The 23,950-nt window shown below is 44.4% G+C and overlaps 1 protein-coding gene across 2 annotated transcripts in view; it reads right to left on the bottom strand.

Moving 5' to 3' along the window:
• ABTB3 (ankyrin repeat and BTB domain containing 3) overlaps nucleotides 1-22,247 on the bottom strand; it is a 455,607-nt gene extending 433,360 nt beyond the window's left edge. For both annotated transcript variants that reach the window (XM_077468481.1, XM_077468482.1), the window contains exon 1: nucleotides 21,152-22,247. In XM_077468481.1, the coding sequence (XP_077324607.1) occupies nucleotides 21,152-22,010 (859 nt within the window). In that variant the 5' untranslated portion in view covers nucleotides 22,011-22,247. The remainder of the gene's footprint in view (nucleotides 1-21,151) is intronic.
• Between the last annotated feature and the right edge of the window lie 1,703 nt (nucleotides 22,248-23,950).

Genomic DNA, 23,950 nt, shown 5'->3' with positions numbered 1-23,950 from the left:
CCAATCAGTGCCAAACAATAATGCATGCCAATCAGTGATGCCCATTGTGGGCACTGATTGGCATCCATTATGGGCACTGATTGGCACCCATTGTGCTGACTGGCATCCCTGGTGGTCTAGGGAGGATTACCTTTTCCCTGGTGGTCTGGTGGCGTCCCTGGTGATCCAGTGTGGGCATCCTCGGGGGGGCTGTGCTGATAATCGATCAGCACAGACCCCCCCCTGTCAGAGGAGCAGCCGATCGGCTCTCCTCTACTCGCGCCTGACAGACGCGAGTGAGGGAAAGCCGATCACCGGCTCTTCCCATTTACACTGTGATCAGCCGTGATTGGACACGGCTGATCACGTGGTAAAGAGTCTCCGTCTGAGACTCTTTACCGAGATCGTAGTTGCTGGGTGTCAGGCTGACACCCCGCAACAACGATCACCGCGATGCGCGCCCCCGGGGGAGCGCAGCGGCTCATAATCCTGATCACGTCATATGACGTCCGGTCAGGATTATGAAACCACTTTGCCGCCGTCAATTGCCTATAGGGCGGGCGGCAAGTGGTTAATCAGTACGACTGTCGTTCGAAAATGCAATACAAATGCATTACAACACATGACATCACTTCCGAATTTTTATTCTGTCGTACGAGAATTTCGTCTGATAAACTCAAGGTGTGTACCGGGCTTAAGCAAAGCGAACATGCCTTTCTCCCTTAGTAAATGAACTCCAATGAGTCTAACAAAAGCCTGTTTAATAGGACAGAACACTAGGAAACAGAAGATTTGGCAAAAGGGTGTCAAAATCCAAATGCCCAAGGTCAAACCCAGCAAATGGATTGCCCTTTAATGTACTAGCAGATGGCAGTGTGTGATGCTTTACAATGTGTGTATTTTAGGGAGAATAGATAATGGCCTTTAACTTCATTTAATTGTTTGCAATGCTTTAACCTCCAATGCCGAGTACCATGGATACTGAGCGCTCTTCATGCTCCAATGTAAGCAGACAGGCAGCGAACGCTTGCAGATTGCTTATTAAAATCTAAATTGCTACAGTAGATGCAAGCAGCGCAGAATATGTGTGTTACACAGAATTCTCTTCCCCGTTCCTATTTTCTTATTTATTTCATTTCATTGTTGTCAAACTGCATCTGCCATTGTCCATACTGTCAAGCGCAATGGAAAATGGCATAATCAAATTTGAGATTAGGACTAGGCAATTCAGGGAGCTGCTTTTGGCATGAATTGAAATTCTGATCATAAAACAGCCCTTTCAAGCAGTCACAATGACCGCTGCCTGTAAAAACTATTTTTTTATTCACTGGGCAGCCAGACTTTCGGTTTTCCTAAAGCTCCTGAAAGCTCTTTGGCTTCTATAATCAACTACACAGCAGCACTCAGGCTGAGAGAGGGAGCAGCAGATTTAGCAGCCAATCAGACGCTGCTACCTGCACATCTGCTGTGTTGTGCATGGCATGTTGACAGGAGGAGAGAGCATAGCGAGCAAACTTCATTAGTATGCTGCTGCTCCTTCACTGAGAAGCTTTGGGGACGTGTTCTTGATAGAACTGGTTGGAAGCTGAGAATCAGGCTGTGCCATCCAGGGCCGTTTTTAAGGAAGGGCAAAAGGGGCAGCTGCCCTGGGCCCTGTCACTGTTGTGGGGCCCTAGACAGCTGCCTCATACTTGCTAACTATCCTGGTTTAAATTCCCTCGTCCTTTGAGGTTTTAGTCCTGTGCTGAGTCTCAATATCTCAGTGTGAAGTGGTGCTACTAATGCTGCCCAGCTCTGCTCTATTGTTGTGTACAGGTGACTCACCTGCTGACCCTTTGTTTACATGTAAATTATCGCCATTGATATGAAAATAGCAGTGACATTCATATGTAAATTGCGGCGGCCGGCGGCATTGATATGTATATCATGCCCCCCTGAGGTCATATCCACAGTAATCTCTTACAACCAATCAACAAGCAGAAATCATGTGCTGAAACCTCTAGCAACTAATCAGTGAGCCGTAATGTGTGCTGTAACCTCTAGCAACCAGTCAGTGAGCGCTAATGATACACTGTAACCTCTGGCAACCAATTACAATAGCTGCCTGATCTGATTCAGTGAACTGATTTTGAGTCTAGCTGCTAATTATTGTATGTCTCAGAGCAGGTGGAGAGCAAAACTGCATGGGGAGGGGGGCCCCCAAGAAAAGTTTTGCCCAGGGTCCAATCGATATTAAAGACGGCCCTGGTGGCATCTATCAAGGGTACCAGTTTTCATATATGTATATCACTGTGTACCTAACCGCGTGCCTGTCCAGTCCAGTTTTAAATCGCAATCACGGTCACCCTCCACACACCCAGTGAAATTTAAGATCACGCTGACAGCGGGAGTGCCTGCAATAGGAATGAAAATTTTAAGACAAATGCAACGCCAAGGTGGCCTACGCTCACTATACTGTAAATATACTATAATATACTGTCAGATCGGCAGCTCTGTTCATTTCATATGTTAGAAATTATCGCTGGGTGGGACAGATGTTTAGGTCGGTCATGTTGGTCAGGGTTGGGCATGTTTTTTCAAAGGAAGGTTTGAGTCTCCCTAGAAAATGCATTGTGGGAACAGAATGTGTGAGTTCCAGTCCTCTGAGTGAAACAGCAATGGAGACAAAGAGGAGTTTACTTGGCTGCAACTTAACCACTTCATCCCCGAAAGGTTTTACCCCCTTAATGACCAGGCCATTTTTTGCGATACGGCACTGCGTTACTTTAACTGACATTTGTGCGGTCTCTGTACCCAAACAAAATTGATGTCCTTTTTTTCGCACAAATAGAGATTTCTTTTGGTGGTATTTGATCACCTCTGCGGTTTTATTTTTTGCGCTATTAAAAAAAAAAAAAAAAAAAAGAGCGACTGTTTTGAAAAAAATATATATATTTTTTTAAATTCTATAAAAACATGTTATCAATTTAGGCCAATATGTATTCTGCTACATATTTTTGATTAATAAAAATCCCAATAAGTGTATATTGATTGGTTTGCACCAAAGTTATCGCGTCTACAAACTATCGCATATTTTTATGCCAATTTTATTTATTTTTTTACTAGTAATGGTGGCGATCAGCGATTTTTAGTGGGACTGACATTGTTGTAGACAAATCGAACACCTAACTGACACTTTTGACACTTTTTTGGGGACTAGTGATCAGTGCTAAAAATATGCAGTCACTATACTAATGGCACTGTCAGGGAAGGAATTAACACCGGGGGCGATCAAAGGGTTAAGAATGTGCCTAAATGGTGCTTGCTAACTGTGTGGGGGTTGCTCTGACTGGGTGAAGACAGAGATTGGTGTTATTGCTTAGCAGGAACACGAGATCTCTATCTTCTCCCCTGTCAGAACAGCGATCTGCCTTGTTTACAACAGCGATCTGCCTCTCTAGGGAACAATCGTGGGTGGCTGGTGGACATTGGGTCCGCCGGACCCGCTGATTGGCTTCCCATTTGTCCAATCAGCGTGCGATCGTGTCTCTGGTGTGATCCCCCGGTGTCTATTGCTGGTACGTGATTTTGTGGCAATAGAGCTGACCTGCCGTAGTACAAGGTGATCGGCAAGTGGTTAATTTATGGCTGGTGTTCCAGTGTATGATGAGCAGTGAAAACAATAAAACCAAACTTGTGATCTGCATACTCATTCCAAGTCAGTGACTTAAAATCAGGAGCGCCAGGCAAGAGGAAAAAAAAGTCAGAACTGTGGCCTCCTATTAAAGTGTCAGCACTTAACAGAACTTAAAACAGTCTAAAATAGCAAGATAAACATTCATAGCTTATTTAAAGATAAATAAAAAAACAGTTTTTGATTGAATATTCCATTTCAGTTCAGAGCTCCCATGGTACTTCTATTCCACCATAAAAGATGCCTTCAGTCTGATAGGCCAGCATCATCTAAACCACTTCTTCTGATCCCAGGTTGTCCTGGTCCCACCCCCTGCTTGTTACTGGACATTGAGAGCAGAACCACAGTGATGAGCTCATCTCTTGGTCACTCTGCTTTATCCTACTATCAGCGTGCTTCCTGTCAGCCCTTGAACTGATTCCTTCTGCGGCTGCTTCTTCCCTCTCACACTCCAGCCCTGCTGAATAGGGATTGCAAGAGACTGATACAAGTTTAAGTTCAGCTGCTTACACTGCTGAGCACATGAAAAAACAAATTGAAGAATGTAATAGGTTACAGAGTTGCATTTATTTGTGTCTGTTATAAGGATTGCACCGATACTGGTATTGCTGCCAACACTGAGCATTTGCACGAGTCCTTGTATTTGTGCCCGATATCTAAACCAATATCTTTGCGGTGCGATTTGAGCCCATACAAAATGAAGGGGCTCAAATCGCACTGCAAAGAATCTGCCCGAATTGCAAGTGCTTTCCCCCACCGCACCTATGTGCCTTCAGCCTGAGTTTACACAGGAGCACTGTAGGAACCATCCCACCGCATTCCTGTTCAAATTGCATGCGATTTGAGCCCCATCATTTTGTATGGACTCAAATCACACCGCAAAGGTATCGGTAATCGGTACTGACGAGCATTTGAGGTATTGGTACTCAATGATGAAAAAATGTAACAATGCAACCCTATCTATTATATCCGTCTTCAGCTTCAAATATAAGTGTATAAATTCTGTATAATAATATCTGCTTTTACATTTTTTTTCTTTTTTCTCCCCTTGAATGTCCCACAAATGATCCCCCCAGTAAAGTCCACTTAATGCAGCTTCCTGTGACAGTGTGGCAACAATGTTGCACTGCTCCTGAGTTCAGAACAAAGTTGCCACCCTTGTGTAGGCTTGTGTGATACGGCCCCATAGCAAAAAAAAATTAAGAATAAGTAAGTTTTTGCACAATGTGCACTTATCCTTTTACCTGACCTACAGTAAACCAGCCACCCCTTCCACCCTTCCACAGTCCCAAAATACCAACCAAGCCGCTCTCTTCGGTCATCCCAAGACCTCCTGCTCTCTAGCTCCCTTGTCACCTCCTCCCATGCTCGCCTCCAGGATTTTCTCCAGAGCTTCTCCCATCCTTTGGAACTCCCTACCCCAATCTGTCCGACTGTCCCCTAATCTATCCATCTTTAGGCGATCCCTGAAAACCCTTCTCTTCAAAGAAGCCTATCCTGCTTCTAACTAACACTATTTTACTTCCTCCATCAGCTCATCCCCCACAGCTATTACCTTTTGTATCAATTGCCCCTTCCTTTTTAGATTGTAAGCTCTAATGAGCAGGGCCCTCTGATTCCTCTTGTACCAAATTGTAATGTAGCCGTAATGTCTGCCCTCATGTTGTAAAGCGCTAAGCAAACTTTTAGCGCTATATAAAACCTGTATTATAATAATAATAATGTATGTTTACCTCCCTCCAATAGCCAGTTCCCACCATGCCTGTGCAGTTAAAGTGGTTGTAAACTCTCTAAAAAAAACAAAAAACAACCTGCAAGACAAAGGCATAATAAGCTAGTATGCATTGCATACTAGCTCATTATAAAATATACTTACCTTAGAACGAAGCTGTTGCAGCGGTCCTTGAACACCTTTTGTGACCGGCGGCATGTCTCCCAGAGTTATTTCCGAGAGACATGCCGCATTTTTGGCGCTGTGATTGGCCGGAGACGCTATGACGTTGCACATACGCACGGGAGCCGCGGGTCATGGCCCAGCTACTGAATAAGCGGCACAAGCGAGACGTTTCTTCAGTGCGCATGTGCCAATGACGTCGGCACATGCGGATACAGTGAATATCTCCTATGCAAGTTTATGAGATATTCACGGTACCCACAGGTAAGCCTTATTATTGGCTTACCTGTAGGCAAAAGTGGTAGTAAAGGGTTTACAACCACTTTAAGTCCTGGTTCACATTGATGTGATTTGGAATGCGATTGGACATTTGCAGCTCCACATAGATTACCAAAATTCATTTCTGTACTACTCTTGGCGATTTCAGGGTGCAATTACCATTGACATTTGTGCAGAAACAAGCACAGATGTCTCTGAAATTGCCCCCAAAGTCGGGATTGACATGCGGGAATGAAATCGTGCAAGTTCAGCTGAACTCGCATGATTTCATTCCCGCTGTCAGTGGGAACCAGGGATAAACTGCACAGACTTGAATTAAACCACAGATGGAGCTGTATAGAGGGAGCGATAGAGAGGGGTAGGAGTCACTGCACCGATTCACGTACTAGTGTTTTTAAACTTCAGCTTGAGCTATTGAACTCAGTAAATAGGAGCCTTTTAAACAAGGAAAAAATGAAAAACAGAATCTAAAGCTCCATCTGTTGTCAGGCAGTGAGAATACATACAAACTATCTGAAATATTTCATATTTACCTGACTACAAGAAATGTTTTAAATGTATCTTTTTAGGCCTACAAAGGCATAACTGCGAAGGAGGAGCGTCAAAACCATGGGTTCCCCCACAGCTCCTGTATCCTGTAATGAGTAGAGGATAGAGCGGGAAACCATTGAGGGTTGTGGGCGGGTTGTGGAATCGACACTTCTGGAAGTGTCGGTTTCCCAACAGAATTTGGAGGGCTGTTTCTCAGCATTGGAGTTCTTTTGGAGGCCTGGGCAGCAAGAAAGGTAAATATATACAGTATACTCACCTTTTACAGGTATGACTTTCTAAGGATCTTTTTACCTCGCCCCATCTTTAATAAGCAAGGATGGATCTATTGTCTATTAATAATTGGCCAGCCTTTGGGTGGGCAAGGAGACATTTCTCTTTATTAAAATTGCCTTTATTTTATTTTTTTTAGGCAGGCATCCAACAGGAACATTGCATGACTAACTATTCCTGGATCCCAGCACAGCTCATCCACTGAATCCGACTAACCACATGCTGGTCAGGTGCTATCACTGTCTCTGCCGTCCTGTCTCGCTGTGCTGCATATTAGGCATTCTGCTGTAACCATAGTAACAGATACAACGACTTTCATCACTAATAAAGTAGCAAGCTCTGTTCATTTCCCCAACAACGATCATGTAAAATACATCGCGGGTGGAGAGATCATATTTTGTCCTTAACTTCTATGCAGAGCTCCTCATTAAAGCAAACCAAAGCTGAAAAAAAACAAAACAAAAACAAAGCTAGTCTCCGACCCCTGTTTTCTGAACTCTCAGACAAGCTTTAAATATTCAGCACTTTGAATAGATGTAGAGAGAAGACAACAGATAAACAGGTACACCTTATGTAGGAGGATTTGTTTTATCTCTGTGTATTACCCAAGGCCAGTCACTTCACTGGGTGTATAGAAGGGTTAACAACCACTATAACATTTTCTCAATCACAGACTGGAAGCAAGCATGCTGCCAGTGAGTTGTAGGTGATGCATATTTTTTTAAGCACTGGGCAATGCAATTCACAGGCTGTCACTGTGCTGCCGCCTAATCCCGCAGCGCTGCCACCACTATAATCGCGGAGGGGGGTGCTGGCCTGACACCCCCCCCGTGTGTAGCACCCGGGGTGGCCCGCACCCCCACCCCCTACTTAGTACGCCTCTGTGCACAGAGCATATGCAGGTTTAGGCAGGTTCTGGTTTGGTTTTGGCATATTAGGCTCGGTTGGATACCGCTCGGGTTTTTAAAGTGGAGGCGGTTTATATCTTTAAAGTGAAATTATAGGTATTCATCAAAAAAAAAAAATAATGGTAGCCTTGCCTAACCCCCCCTGCTCCCTTCTGCTTTATATACTAGATATACAGCTCTTTTTGGGGGCTTACTACTACTACTACTCCTTGCTGGTAGACCAGTCTTCAAAGCCACCCTTCTTTACCAGTTGTATGGCTTCCCATTACTGATGTCATTACATACGAATTGAGGCTGAGGTCCTGTCCAGATTCCAGGCCAGTATAGTAGAAGATTGGAGGGCTGGCTACTCTGGGACTGAACTGTAATGCCGCATACACACGATTGGGATTCTCATTGGAAAAAGCTCTGATTGTTTTCCCGGCGGAATTCCGACGGAATTCGGCTCAAGCTGTTTTGCCTACACACGGTCACACCAAATTCCGATCGTTTATAACGCGGTGACGTACAACACGTACGACGGGACTAGAAAAAGGAAGTCCAATAGCCAGTAGCCAATAGCTTCTGTCTCATAGTTCAATCTGAGAATGCGCGATTTTGTCGGAATTGCATACACACGATCGGAATTTCCGATAGAAATTTTTTCCGTCTTTGATTAAGAACATACTATCAATTTTTGGCTGGCGGAAATTCGGACAGCTAAATTCCGATGGAGCATACACACGGTCGCATTTTCCGATGAAAAGCTCTCATCGGTCTTTTTCTGGCCGTAATTCTGATCGTGTGTACGCGGCATAAGGTAGGTGTTCATCAAGACTGATTGAGCATTATATGATGTATATGTCCAGAGTTGGGCTTTAAAAAAAAAAGGATTAGTAGAAGACACTTTGTACATTTTTCTTCTGCCAAACAAACGCCTTTCTTTCTGCTTTCTGTGTTTTTGTTTTTTAACTGGCCGCTTCCAATACACCCTCGTTTGGTTTTAATTTAAAGGCCATCTTTACACAAAACTGATAATCAGTTGTCTATATTTTCTGGCAAATTGAATGACATGTTGATTTCTTTCTCTCTCAACTCTCTACCAAAGAAGCAACCTCACACAAATTCCCAGTTCTAATCTTTGAAATGTTCTAATCTTTTACCTTAAAAACACATAGAACCGAACCATCCATAACCTGCCACTCATGGTTTAAACTGGTTCCCTGTCTCGAGCTTTGAAATGATAAAAAGTGACATGGAAATCTATGAAACCCACTTAAACATATTTTTCACCCATACCCATCCCAACTTTGACTGCAAAGTCGCTCAAAATCAAGAAGCTATTAAAACAGTATACCTGTATGGCCAGCTTTAGAGGTCTAAGCCCTTGTATACACGGTCGGACATTCCGACAACAAAATCCGTCGGATTTTGTCCGCCGGATTATGTCCGAAACTGGTGTTGCATACCGACGGTCGGACAAAGTTGACGGAAAATCCGATCGTCCGTAACGTGATGACGTTATTTCGTTACGACGGGACTACGTTCAGGCTAGTAGCCAATAGCTTTGGTCTAGGAATTTGATCTGAGCATGCGTGGCACTTTGTCCGATCGGAATTCTCTACAAATGATCGGACAAAGTCCGATCGGATCATGTTGTCAGAAAGTTTTATAGCCCAGCTCTAAAACTTTGTCTGTCGGATATTCCGACGGAAACAGTCCGATGGAGCCCACATACAGTCGGATTATCCGACAACACGGTCCGATCGGACATTTTCAGTCGGAATGTTTGACCGTGTGTACAAGGGCTAAGAAGGCTGGAGGTGATTCATACCAACATTGGAATATCAGTTTTAAATGGAGCTGGTCTTGATCATCAACTTCAGACGCTGATTAAAATCAAAACTGAAGAAGAATTAAGCAATGCAAAAAAAAAAGAAACAGTCCAACCACTTCCGTTGGGAAATGTTATCACTTGAGCGATTTCTGAGCTGAATCTGTACAGAACAAGGCCTGGGAACAATATTCGGCTGAAATTTTGCCAGGATGTAAGCTATTACAAACCCATAGAGGCCAAATTATATTGTAAAGAAGGGAAACCTTCACAAGGGGGAACAACAGATTGTTGCATGCTTTAGCAAAGAGAATTACTCTCAAGATGGGTATTAAAAGAAAATGAAAGGGGGCTGGAAGCAGCCAGTAGCAGTCATAATCGGTGCCGATTATAGCATCGCTTCTTAACAAAGAACAATAGCCTTATGTATTAAAACTGGAGTAGAACTTATGTTTTTCCAATCAGATGCTCCGCTTCACTTCAACTTACATCTGTAAAACAACGGGTTGAGTATGTGGTTGCTATGGGCAATGTGGACATTCCCTCTACATTCAGCCTCTACGCAGGCCCTACAAAGGACATTTAATATAGCATTAGTTGCCAGTTCCAGAAAATTAGCAGTGCCCGTTTTCGGCACAGAGTGAAATTACCCTACCCAAAGGCCCCCCTTGCATAAACCCTCTCTGTTACTTCTACACTAATTCTCCCTGTACCACCATGTTCGTTATCCTAATATTAACCCTTTGTGTAACACTAACTCTCTCTGTAGCCCTAACATATACCTTCACTGTAACCCTAACCCTCCCTGAGACCCTCATACTAAGATGTACTGTAACATACAGTACATCTATCCTGTGCCCGTAACACTAACCCTCACAGTACTTCTAACCCTCCCTCTAACACTAATGCTAACTTTCTCTGTAACCATAACACTATCCCTCCTTGTAACCCTAGCTCCAACCCTCCATGTACCCCTAACACTCTATTTTTATTTAACCCTAACACTAACCATCCATATGTAATCCTCACACTACATTTCACTGTTACACTAACCCGGCCTGTGACTCTAAGGTCTCTTCGAGGGTGCTCCTCACCTAGTACTTGTTGGTCAGCTTCGGCTGACAATAAGAAGAAGGGTCCGTCAGTCCTTTTGGCTAGGTGGACCAAGTCAAGCCTTGCACTCCAAGCGGGTCAAGGTAGAGTCACACTTCTTCAGGTGGTGGAATAGAGACACACTCTTAAGTGCTTTTGTTTGTGTGTGTTTTTCACATGCACTTTTTTTTGTTTTTGTGCACCACCGTGGGTTCAAAGAAAAGGGATGACCCTAGCACTAACCCCCCGCAACCCTAACACAAACCCTCCATGGAACTCTAAAGCCCCGTACACACGAGAGGACTTATGTCCGACAGACTTCCGAAGGAGTTCCGTCGGAGTTCTACCAGAGTTCCGACAGAGTTCTGACGGACTTTTCGGCTGAGCGGACTTGGCCACACACAATCCCACTAAACTCCGACGGATTCGAACGTGATGACGTACGACTGGATTCGAATAAGGAAGTTCATAGCCAGTAGCCAATAGCTGCCCTAGCGTCGGTTTTAGTCCGTCGGAATAGCATACACACGAGCAAATTTTTCGAAGGGACCGGGTCCGGCGGAGTTCCTTCGGAAAAATTTGAAGCATGTTCCATATTCTAAAGTCCTTCGGACTTTGGCGAGTCAAAAGTCCGTTGCAGCCCACACACGATCGAATAGTCTGACGGACTCAGTCCGTCGGACTTTGGATGTTGAAAAGTCCGCTCGTGTGTACGGGGCTTTACACTAACCCTCTCTCTGTAAACACCAACCCTCCTAACACTAACCTTTACTGTAACTCAAATCCTCTAGGTAACCCAAACACTAACCCTCCATGTAACCCTAATATTAATCCTTCCTGTAACCCTAACACTAACCTTTAGAGCAGGGATATGCAATTAGCGGACCTCCAGCTGTTGCAAAACAACAAGTCCCATCATGCCTCTGCCTCTGGGTGTCATGCTTGTGGCTGTCAGAGTCTTGCTTTAGAGTAACTCTAACACTAATCTTCCCTCTAACCTGCTACTAGCTCTCAATGTAACCCCAACACTAACCCTTCCTGTAACCCTCCCTTTAAAAGAGAAGTATAGTACGGGTCACAGGAATGCAAAACAAACTGCAAACAGTTTTTTTCTATACTTCTCCTCGAACCTTACTGCACCTTTTCTGCTACTAATAATTACCTTGCTGTAGCACTGATTGTAATTATGCAGAGCAACCGCTAGGCCTGAGCAATGTCACATGAGGCAGAGGGAAGGTACTTAGTCCTGTGTAAGCTCTAAAACAGACTAACATGGAGCTCACACATGGCTTTCTGTCAGTTACATTGTTCGATAGCTTTGACCTGACCAAATAGACTGTCTGACTTTGAAGGCTCAAAGTGTTCCAAGTTAATAATTTAATAAGTGTTCTAAGTCAATTTTGTAAGAAATTACAAGAGAGAATTATATACTTTGACTATTCGGGTGTAAGTGTAACCATTTCAGTTTTGTGGTATTTCAACCTACACTGAGAGAAGCAGAGTTGATCTACTTGCCAGATAAAATATAATACATTCCACAATGAAAGAGCTATCACAAAGGGAAAATTCCCACTCTTAGGCTAGGTTCACATTGCAGCAATGCGGGAACGTCGCAAATCCGCGGCGGGTTCCCGCATCGCATGCCTCCCGGCGACAGTTCACACTGCCCTATGCGAACTGCTGGGAGTGTCAATGAAATGTTAATGACACCCCCAGATCAGTTCGCATATCGCAGTGCGATCTGCAAACTCGGACAGGAATCGGATCGCATGGTGTGAACACCCATGCGATCCGATTCTGCTGCGGACCAAAAAAAGGGTCCTGTGCGATGCAAATTCAGCCATACTATCTGTATGGCTGAACTCGCATCGTACAGAGATCGGATCTGATTTGCACTGCAGTGTGGTGCGAATCACATCCGGTTCTCGTAGCCGCAGCAGTGTGAACCCAGCCTTAAAGGGAAACTCCACACAAATTCAAAAAATAGGGACTGGTTTGGGAAGTGGTTGCTGAATCTATAATTTTCCTTACACCTGCAAAGCTCCATGTATCTGAGCCTTTGGATCAAATTATTATTACTGAATTTATCAACAGATTTCCAAAGGTGTCCAAAAATTATACAAAATATGAGAGAGGTTATCACAATGTGCATATTGTTAGGCTTGGTGTTGACCCCTCTAATGCCCTGTTCACATGGTCAGACATTCTGACCACAAAATCCGTCTAATTTTTTCCGACGGATTTTGTCCTAAACTGGTGTTGCATACACACTGTCGGACAAAGTTGATGGAAAATCCGATCATTCGGAATGTGATGACATTCGTTCGTTACGACAGGACTACGTTGAGGCTAGTAGCCAATAGCTTTGGTCTCGTAATTTGATCTAAGCATGCGTGGCACTTTGTCCGATCAGAATTCTCTACAAAGGATTGGAAAAAGTCCGATCTGATTTTTTTTGTCAGAAAATTTTAGATCCTGCTGTCAAATTTTTTTCCGTCTAAATTTCCAACGGAAAAAGTCTGATAGAGCCCACAAACAATCGGATTTTCCGACAATATATTCCGATCTGCCCTTTTCTGTCAGAATTTCCGACCGTGTGTACAGGGCATAAGACCCATGTCAGATGAGCAATCTTGTATCTAGGGAATTTCTAGGAGATCAAAAAAACAACTCATATGTGTCTACTGGAGGAATGAGGTGTCATGCAACCAACGGGAGTAAAGCTGGTCATAGACGGCTTGAGAGAAAATCAATCGATTCCCCCAAGCACTGTAACAGGGTGGATGGAGAAATATCCGCTGCCAGCTATTGTATGCAAGCAGCCATGGCACTGACTGAATAAATGCCACTGCAGAACAGTGACTGCCTCTGTTAGCATGCAGTCTATATTTTGCCAATAGTTGTTGGATTTTAAATCGACTTTTGCCAAGCAGGTTGGTGATTGCAAGGCCAACCACAGCTTGAATTTTGTCTGATTTAGCAGGGGGTGTGCCATAAGAAAGAAAGTGATAAGAAAGTGATGCCATAGAAGCAAGTGAGTGTTCTATTTAGCAAACCTGTTGCTGGCAAGACTGACATTGTCCTTGTGCTATTGCCCCTAGGCACTGGCTCATGAGCTTTTATGGTGCATACAGTCTTAAATATATGGTATTGGTCCACGTTTTTTTTGCATTTCACAAAGATACATATACATATCTCAGCAGACAGATAGACCTAACTCAGAGCACACATCAGGCTTGTATAGTATCGGCGCTAAGTCTACTCAGTGTGGGGCCCCAGGGCACGGGGTGGGGATTAATGCTGTTTACATTTGCAGACTCTACTGGCAAAGCTGCATGCCTCCCTGACAGGACTATAGTGCATGTCTGCAGCCAGCGTCTAAAGCACGTTCCTGTAATTAGTTAATTAGCTAAAAAATTCTTTCCCCTCCACCATCTCTAGTACAGCTGCGCATCCACAGCTCAGAGGGCGACACATGACAGTCAAATCTCAGAACGTGTTTATTCATGAACATGGATGACACAGTTTTTTTCACCAATATAGTGTTTCAGAATGACTTTTTGAACCGCAAAATAGGAAGTTGTTGCACAATTCAACAAATGTTTCCAAAGAAACTGAGCAACTGGCGTTAACTCAGGACACGTCAGTCACCAGTAAACTACAAGTTTAAGCATGCCACAGGGGAGTGTGCCTGAGAGGACATGATGGGACTATTGCTGTTTACTGCCTTTATGGCCAGTATATTGAGCCTTCTTGAATCTGTTTAGAAAGTGTTGAATTCATTATTTTTTTATAAAAGATCTATAGAATGTAAACGAATGTCACATTCGTTCATTTTGTTTTTTGTTCCATATTGCAATGGGAGATAAAATGTACCCATGTCATATTATGCGTGGCCTAATATAAACGAATATACATTTATTTGTATACCTAATATATATTAAGTTCATTTATACCCGTTTAGGTTGGCAAAAGTGGACCTGGATGCAAACGCTCTGAGTTTGGACCAACAAACTTTTTGTAATGTATATGACAAAACATAAAGGTATGTATATAAAAAAATGTAGACACAAAAACAAGTCTTGTAACATATTAAAATAACTACGGTACCACTAGATAAAAAAAAAAAAGTTAAAAAAAAGCCCAGTTTGTAAAGGGGTTAACACTTGCTTCCAGCACTTCTGGGAAAGTCAGAATTTGATACCATCCTCCAGGCCTTTTAAGTGCTGGACACTGTAGTGAAGCAGAGACTGACAGACTGGGGGTTATTTACTAAAACTGGAGTGTGCAAAATCCAGTGCAGCTCAGCAAAGCCACCAATCAGCTTCCAGGTTTTATCGGCAAAATTTAATTGAACAAGCTGAGGTTAGAAGCCGATTGGCTACCATGCACAGCCGTGCCGTATTCTGTTTTAAATCTCCCCCACTGAGAAACAGAACGCAGAAGAGGACCAGGTACCTAGCGATAGAGTGCTTTCATTTCAGTTACAGCCAGGTGGAGTCTGGTGGTTAAAGGCAACCCATGGCCTCTTAGCCATTGTATACACGGTCGGAGAATCCGTCGGAATGTGTCCTATCGGACTGTGTTGTCGGATAATCCGACTGTGTGTGGTATGCATCGGACTGTTTCCGTCGGAATATCCGTCGGACCAAATTTTCAAACTTGCTGGAAATATTTTCCGACAAACTGGTCCGATAGGACATACTCCGATCATGTGTAGAGAATTTTGATCGGACAAAGTGCCACGCATGCTCAGATCAAATTCCTACATCAAAGCTATTGGCTACTAGCCTGAACGTAGTCCCATCGTAATGAAATTCCGTCATCACATTCTGAAAGATCGGATTTTTCGACAACTTTGTCCGACCGTGTGTATGCAACAGTTTCAGGCAAGATCCGACGGACAAAATCCAACGGACAAAATCTGACGGATTTGGTTGTCGAAATGTCCGACCGTGTGTACAAGGGCTAATACATCTTGGATGCTCCAATAGTGAGATCTACCTACCATATATACAGACTCCAGTTTCTGGGTGTTGGTGCCCACTTTTTTTAGCGCTTCAGCCTTTCCTGTTGCATTTTCCGCTATATAAAACAATTCCAAGCAGGAGACCACAAATAATTAGCGACAGTAGGTGTGCAGTTCCCCTACTGGCGATCATTACCATCACCAAGAGATATCAGAGACTTTCAAATGGTTTAGCTCTACAGCATCTAACAAACTCTGAAATATCAGTTTTAGGTAGCTTGACCCTCTAAATAAGATTAAATAAAAAAAAATAAAAAATTAAAAATACTTTGTATCCTTTTTATATACTGTATATGCCAGTACCATCAACAAGAGAGATCATAGACTTTCGGATGGTTTTGCTCTACAGCATCTAACAAACTCTAAAATATCAGTTTTAGCTAGATCGACCCTCTAAATAAGATTAAATAAAAAAAAAAAAAATTCAAAAAATTATGTATCGTTTTTATATACTGTATATACCAGTACCATCAACATGAGATATCAGAGCCTTTTAGCTCTACAGCATCTAACAAACTGAAATATCAGTTATAGGTAGCTTGACCCTCTAAATAAGATTAAATAATAAAAAAAAAAAAATACTACGTATCTTTTTTATATACTGTATATAAAAAAAGATAAAAAAAAAACAAAAAAAAAACAGATGGCTCTCATACAATGAAGCTTCCCTTCACTTCAGAGTGATGAGTCAAAGAATTACTAAGTCTCCGCATGTCTCACAAGCTCTGGTCATCAGGGACATGGTAACATAGCGTGTGCTTGTTCTTTGTACTCGCCTTATTTCATGTAGGTTATGGTATTTTCCCTCTCGTTTGTTTTTCAGGGCTTTTTTTAGTTGTCTGCTGGGTTTTTTTTTCACTGCTCTCAGATACCTTTTAACTAAAGGTCCCTTTCATGGGTTCCCCCTACTCAAATGTCAGTACAGTACACGCTAACTGTACACACATCTCATGCCCGCCCACACCTGAGGAACAATGTTTTTGCTAAACCTCAACCAAAAAAAATAAATAAATCAGCATACCATCAAGTCAGCGAAATTTTGGCTGAACGAAATATGCTTTAACAGAAGTTTTTAACCTTTGGATCAAACTTCACTTTAAATGGGCACTAGCGAACTTTTAAAAGGTCAATTCATTCAAAAGTGGCATTTCAGTTATTGGTGAAGGCTGGTGGGCACCACTCGGCTGCTTTTATTGCTTGGAGACCGTCAAGGCAAGATTTCGCTATAATAACTGCTCCTGACCATCTTGGAATTTTCAGTTCTCTAAGCCCTTGTACACACGGTCGGACATTCCGACAACAAAATCCGTCTGATTTTTTCCAACGGATTTTGTCCGAAACTGGTGTTGCATACACACGGTCGGACAAAGTTGTCGGATCGTTCGTAACGTGATGACGTTATTTCATTACGACGGGACTACGTTCAGGTTAGTAGCCAATAGCTTTGGTCTAGGAATTTGACCTGAGCATGCGTGGCACTTTGTCCGATCGGAATTCTCTACAAATGATCGGACAAAGTCCGATCGGATCATGTTGTCGGAAAATAATAATATCCAGCTCTCAAACTTTGTTGGTCGGACATTCTGACAGAAAAAGTCAGATGAAGCACACACATGGTCGGATTATCCGACAACACGGTCCAATCGGACATTTTCCCGTCAGAATGTCTGACCGTGTGTACAAGGGCTAAGAGTGGCACCCCCACTCATCCTGTTGCAGCCAGAGAATGAAATAAGATAAATATTCAACAGGGTCTGACGGCCAACAGGAGAATAGGTTAAAAATCTTCCAGAAACAAATGTCAGTCTAAAATAGAATGACCCTTTAAAAACCCACTTTCTAAATGTCTAAAACAGTTGTCTCCAAACTGTGGCCCAGGGGCCAGATACAGCCTTTTGCTTGCTTTTATCCATCTCTTGGGGCACCATTTCATCCAATGCGCATAAATTCCCCACCACTGACCCCAATGAAGGGGCACAATTCCTCCCGATAACACCAATAACGGGGCACATTCCTCCACCAACAAAGGGGCATTGATTTTTTTTCTCACTGACATCTGGACCTTTTCTACTTCTAATGGCCATAATCTGGCCCCCTAAAAGTCTTAAGGACAGTAAACCAGCCCTTTGTTTATAAAGTTTGGAGACCCATGGCCTGTCCAAAAATAGGTTTAAAGCAAACCAGAACTTTGTCCATGCAAGACAAAGTAACAGGTTGGTTTTAATACACCCTTAACCCGTAGTACATATTCACATTTCCTTCGCTTTCTTTACTCCTCTGGCCACTCCATTTGGCCACCAGGAGCAAGGAAAACTCCCGGTACTTCCAGGTATGACAGAGCACTCACTCCACTTTTCTCTCTTGTGACAGCACTAGTATTTGATTATTGGCTGATTGCTGCCACAGGAAGTCCGGGAGATAGACTGAGAACTTGCGCAAGGCTTCCTTTCCTCAATTCTGGCTGCTGAGCAAAGTGTCTGAAAGGTAAGTGTGCGCTGCTGGGGATAGGGGAGGTTGTATGCATATTAAAGAAAATCTGCCGCTTTGCCCTGAATGAATACATTTACTGTACATGTTTGCCTTAGAACTGTTGGATTTATCTAAGGTTTAGATAAATCGAACAGGATGAGCAAAATCCAGTTATAAATGGCCACAACCAGTATGAGGGCTGTTATGTTTTGGAGGTGTTCTGACCTGGGAACCCAGGTCAGAAAAAGTCCCTACACAAATGCCCCCAATTTACAACCCTGTGCAACATTCGAGTAAAGAACAGGCCATATAAAGCCCCCCTAGAGGTAATATTGACCTTGCAAAGTATGCTTCCATCTTCTTATTAAGGAAAGGGAAGAACTTCATGGCGCACATACCACTTTCTCCAACAGGCTAGGCCACATACTATTATGCAGCAGGTGTTGTTTTTTTTCAGGAAAGTCCAAATGTCTTATAGACTGTCATTTCCAGTGTGATATTTACAAATCTATGGTATTCCTAAAAAGAGCTAGTGGGTAGAATGACTCTCCAATATCTACAAAAAAAAAAAACTGAAAGATGGACTAACCCTCTAAATGTGCAACATGTAACTCCAATGCGCTGCAAGCTGCATCATCAGTCACGTGATGCTGCAATCTAACCATCTCCAAGCCGTCCACATGGTGCACGTTCAATGCTTCCAGCACAATGATGAGCATCAATAATCCATGTGTCAGGGATAATATATCAATGCAAAGGACATGACATGCTCTAGGCTGGCTATATATATACTGTGACCGCTTGTTTCTGGGGAGGTTGTGGTCACAGAAAACAGCAGGGTGACTGGCAACGAATGCAGCGTGCGTGTCTGTGTGTGCACTTACAGAATTGTAAATCGATATTCATTGTCTTGGTGATTAGATTAAAGAAGCCCCTATTTGTGCTGATAGATGGCTGTATTGGTATTGGTGGGTCAGTGCTGGGTTGTAATAACGCTGTGTGCTTGTATGCTTGCAGGTGAGAATAAACCGTTCTGCATATTTGTGTGCACTGGATAGCACGTATGTGCATTGTGCTATGAATGTGTGTGCTGGAATTGCAAAAGGTGTGTATACTACACTGCAAATGTGTGCCTGTATGAGTATACTGTGTGTGGTAACATTGTGTGTATATATATATATATATATATATATATATATATATATATATGTGTGCACTGGATAGCACGTATGTGCACTGTGCTACAAATGTGTGTGCTGGAATCGCAAAGGTGTGTATACTACACTGCAAATGTGTGCCTGTATGAGTATACTGTGTGTGGTAACATTGTATTATATATGAGTATGTACAATATTATAAGATGTGTGAATGAGTTTTATTGCATTTTTGAGTATATCATTTATGTTTGTGAATTTTCATGTATATGTGTGTATAATTATCTTCTATATGTAGTGTAATCAGTCTGTATGTCTATCTATCTATCGATCTATCTATATATTGATCTATCTATCTATCATGATCCTGGTTTTATGTGTTGGGCTGTATAAATATCAATCGATGGACATTTTATTTATCTATCTACCTATCCATCTATCCAGTCAATCCTTCTATTGGTCCATCCATCCCTTTGGATTATGGTGCAGGGTGGTTGAACACAAATCTTTAGAAAGCACCAACATATTCAGTAGCACAGTACACTGTCACAAGAGCACACTGAGAGTCAAGCTTGACACACTGTAGAAGACACACACTTTTAGACACATCCGACCTACAGCTGACAACACAGATGTCAAATACACAGCTGATTGTAGAAGGCTGGGGGGGGGGGGGGGCACACACGCCACCCTTCCACAGGCTGAATGCCACGGACGGAGCTGGGAAAATTGATGCAGCATGGATCCAATGTACCAGCACGAATAAACAAGCTTTGAAATCATTAACATCTTGCCAAGAACGAAGAGCCCCCAGCTGCAGCAGACGCAGCAGACCCCCAGATCCATACACTGCTACATAAGAGAAAGCTCTGCTTGGCTTTCCTGGAGAGAAGGTTTGCTGATACCATTGTAGAAACCCACAATAAACCACATAAGTCACAATGCACAATAATAATAAAACAATGCACAAGTGATAGGATCTGCTGTACAGGTGTTACTGGAGGGGGCTAGGGAACCTGCAATCCATTGCCATATACAGTCCTATATCCATGGAAGCACAGGCTCATTACCACAATGGATTCAGTTAGCCCAGAAGCCCTGCTGAAAAAATATTGAATTCAGTTCATATTCGCATTGACGCAATCAAGGTCAGTTGTTTGGCACCATGGATGTGCCCTGTTATCTGGAAAGATGCACTCCTCCTTCCAGATTAAGATTTGTTTCACGTCAATCTGCAGGAAGAGAGAGTATCCGGGGGAAGATTTTTGCAATGGCTTATTGCTAATCTAATTGCTACAATAAATTCCTTATTTTGGCGAAAAAAGCTGGCGGTATGATTTAAGGAGCAATGATGTGTAGTAAGCCATCTAAGCCAATCAGAAATCAGCTTTCACTAAACTGCCCACTCTAAAGGTCCCTGGAACCTTAGGGTTACAATCTCCTCCACCCATTATTGGAAAAATCTAGTGACAACCAAAGACCACAGCCCACCCCGTCTAAAAAAAAAAAAAATGGCCATTGGATGGGTTGGAATTTTTCTGCCGCCATCCTACCCCCACCCCAAGGTAGGAGCGGCAGAGGATACGAGCATTGACGCCCATGCACCTATGGGGCAGGTCCCGTGGCAGTGAAATTGTCAGCAATCATTTGACGTCAATCATAAATCTATGGCTGAATTAACCTGTTGAAAGGTGATTGGTGATTGGCTGCTACTGACCATCGCTCTTTGCACCATGTTACAAAACCAGCCCAGTTGTGTTGGATGATAAAATATCAATTACACAGCCACTGCAGGGCATACTCTAGGAGATGTTATGGCAAAACAACAGCACATAAGTCACAGGTAACCATGAAATATGGATGGTCACCTACAGCAGATACCAGAAGGATCATCAGATCGTGAATATGGTCTATCCCTTTAAAGACTAACATTGATTTTCAGAACATCACATTGAAGAACCACATTGAATATCAATGAGTTAAAGCCCTCTTTTTCTTAATTGTATAATGTTGGCTTTTTTTTTTGATGTACTACTCACCACTTGCATTTTTACCGCATATAAGGTGCTGGTAAGGCTGCAGTAAACCCCATAGCTCCGAATCGTTGTTAATTGCTTGCTCCAGGGATTCTGCTGTAAAGTTGGGCGCCTCGTTCTCCTTTTCGGGGCGAGGCATGGCGAGGACCCTCTTGCAGATCTCCTTGAAGAGGGTCTCGACGCAGGCCGTCAGGTAGATGGCAGAGTGTTCGTGGATCCTCAGCGCCACCCTGCTGTCCACCATCCACCTGTAGAACTTCCCAACGGAAAAGGTGAGGCCGCAGCGGACCGACTTGCCCCGGCTGAGCCGGTCCCCGGTGCTCATGTTGTAGAGGGAGAGGGCGCCAAGGGCCGAGGCGGTGCAAGCGGAAGACAAGGACCAGGCCAACACGATTTCCATGGCACTTTGGATCTCGTACTTGGTGCATTTGGCGAAACGAAGGCTCAGGCGTTGAGCCTCTTTGGCAATTCGGACCAGGGACCTGCTGACCAGGGTGGACAACTTGGAAAGGGCATCTCTGTTGGCGCCGGTCAGGATCTGCTCTTTCTTCAGAAGAGCCTCCACCTCTTCAAGGCTCCAGGGGACTTCCTCAAGGTCAGGCAGCCTGGAGCACTGTCCTGAGCAGTCCAGGACCTCAGAGTCTTCAGCCAGGACAGTATTGACCGTGTCAAAGCTGTTGTGTCTACTGTGCATGGAGTCAGTTAGAAGCCAGCAGTTTCCTCCATGGGCATAAGCTACCGGGTGAGAATCTGAACACAGGGACAAGTTGGAGGACCTGATGGAATCGGCAGCCCCACCATAACCAGAATCCAGGGTCAAATCTTCCAGTGTCCTCACAGCTGTCTTACCTCTTCTTGCCATAACTGCACTTCATACTGCACCACTAAAACTAAGAGGAGGAAAAAAAGAAGACGGATCTCTGCTGCAGTTGTTGCCCACCCTGTGCACAGATCGACTCCTTCAAGGAACGCACCGCTCCGATTGTTATCTCTGATGAGCAAAGAGGCGCCCACAATCCTGCGCTAATGTGCGATATTCCCCCCAGCAGCAGCGATCAGCCTCCCAGCCACCTCCGAGCTCCGCACTGCATTACAGCGACAGGCGAGCGCCGGAGAGGGGGAATCAACTCAGCGGGCGTGGCTATGCAAAAGAGGAAAGGGGAGCGACCAATCGCCGGCGCCGGCTCGGCGACAGAATGAACAGCGGTCTCAGAGGGGAGGGGTTGTAGTAGTGACAGCGCTTGGAATGTCAGGGTGCTGGGGAGAGAGGCAGGGAGGGAGGCTCGTCCATAGACCCACATTCTTCCTCCTTCATTCCTTAATGGTTCTCAATCACTGAGCACAGGTCACATCACATTCTATAGGGATAGAGCACCCAGCTGGCAACAGGTGGCACACACCATGACAACCCACTCTGCATGAGATCTTCACTACAACTGATCAGATCTGCAGGAAAGAAGATCAAGTCGGCTTTCTGCTGCAATGTACAATGTAACAACCTGCGATGTGTCGCCGACATAGAACACCTTACATAGTTACATAGGCTGAGAAAAGACACAAGTCCATCTAGTTCAGGGGTAATCAATTCAAATTCATGGGGGTTCGGTCAGAAATGTTTTTTTTCTAACAGGTCCGTCCGAGTGTCATATTGGTGCTATGACTACACATGATATCCTCCATATCGCAGCCTTCTGTGCACTCACAGGTCCCTCAACTCAGACCCCCATCACAGACTGACCCCCATCACAGACTGATCCCCCATCAGACTGACCCCCCATCACAGGCTGACCCCCCATAACATACTGACCCCCCATCACAGACTGACCCCCCCATCACAGACTGACCCCCCCCCATCACAGGCTGGCCCCCATCACAGACTGACCCCCCATCACAGACTGACCCCCCCCCATCACAGGCTGGCCCCCACCACAGACTGACCCCCCATAACAGACTGATCCCCATCACAGACTGACCCCCCATAACAGACTGATCCCCATCACAGGCTGGCCCCCATCACAGACTGACCCCCCCCATAACAGACTGACTCCCATCAGAGACTGGCCCCCATCACAGACTGACCCCCCATCACAGACTGACCCCATCACAGACTGAACCCTATCACAGACTGAACTCCCCATCACAGACTGACCAATTACAGACTGACTCCCCATCACAGACTGACTCCCCATCACAGACTGGCCCCCATCACAGACTGACCCCCACTAACCCACATCATAGATTGGCCCCCCATCATAGACTGACCCCCATCGCAGACTGACCCCCATCACAGACTAACCCCCATCACAGACTGGCCTCCCATCACAGACTGGCTCCCCCTTTACAGACTGAACCACCATCACAGGCTGACCCCAATCACAGGCTGCCGCCCCCTATCACAGACTGACCCCCCATCACAGACTGACCCCCCATCACAGACTGGCCTCCCATCACAGACTGGCTCCCTCTTTACAGACTGACCCCCCCATCACAGGCGGACCCCATCACAGGCTGACCCCATCACGGACTAACTCCCATCACAAACTGACCCCCCATCACAGACTGACCCCCCCATCACAGACTGAACCCCCCATCACAGACTGAACCCCCATCGCAGACTGACCCCGCCAGGGCAGGACTTTGGGTGGGTGGGGGCCCCTGGGCTTGAGTCACTTTCGGGCCCTACCATCTATAAATTATCGGTGTATATCACTCGCTCCAGCGTATAACACACACCCAAAGTTTAGGAGGGAATTTTAAGGAAAAAAACTTTTAGGAGGAAGGTTTAAGGAAAAAACTTGCATT

Source organism: Lithobates pipiens, unplaced genomic scaffold (genome assembly GCF_037356315.1).
Source record: "Lithobates pipiens isolate NorthernLeopardFrog02 unplaced genomic scaffold, aLitPip1_a1.2 Scaffold_8, whole genome shotgun sequence".
In the NCBI taxonomy this organism is placed as follows: Eukaryota; Metazoa; Chordata; class Amphibia; order Anura; family Ranidae; genus Lithobates; species Lithobates pipiens.
This window is presented reverse-complemented; position numbering and strand designations above follow the sequence as displayed.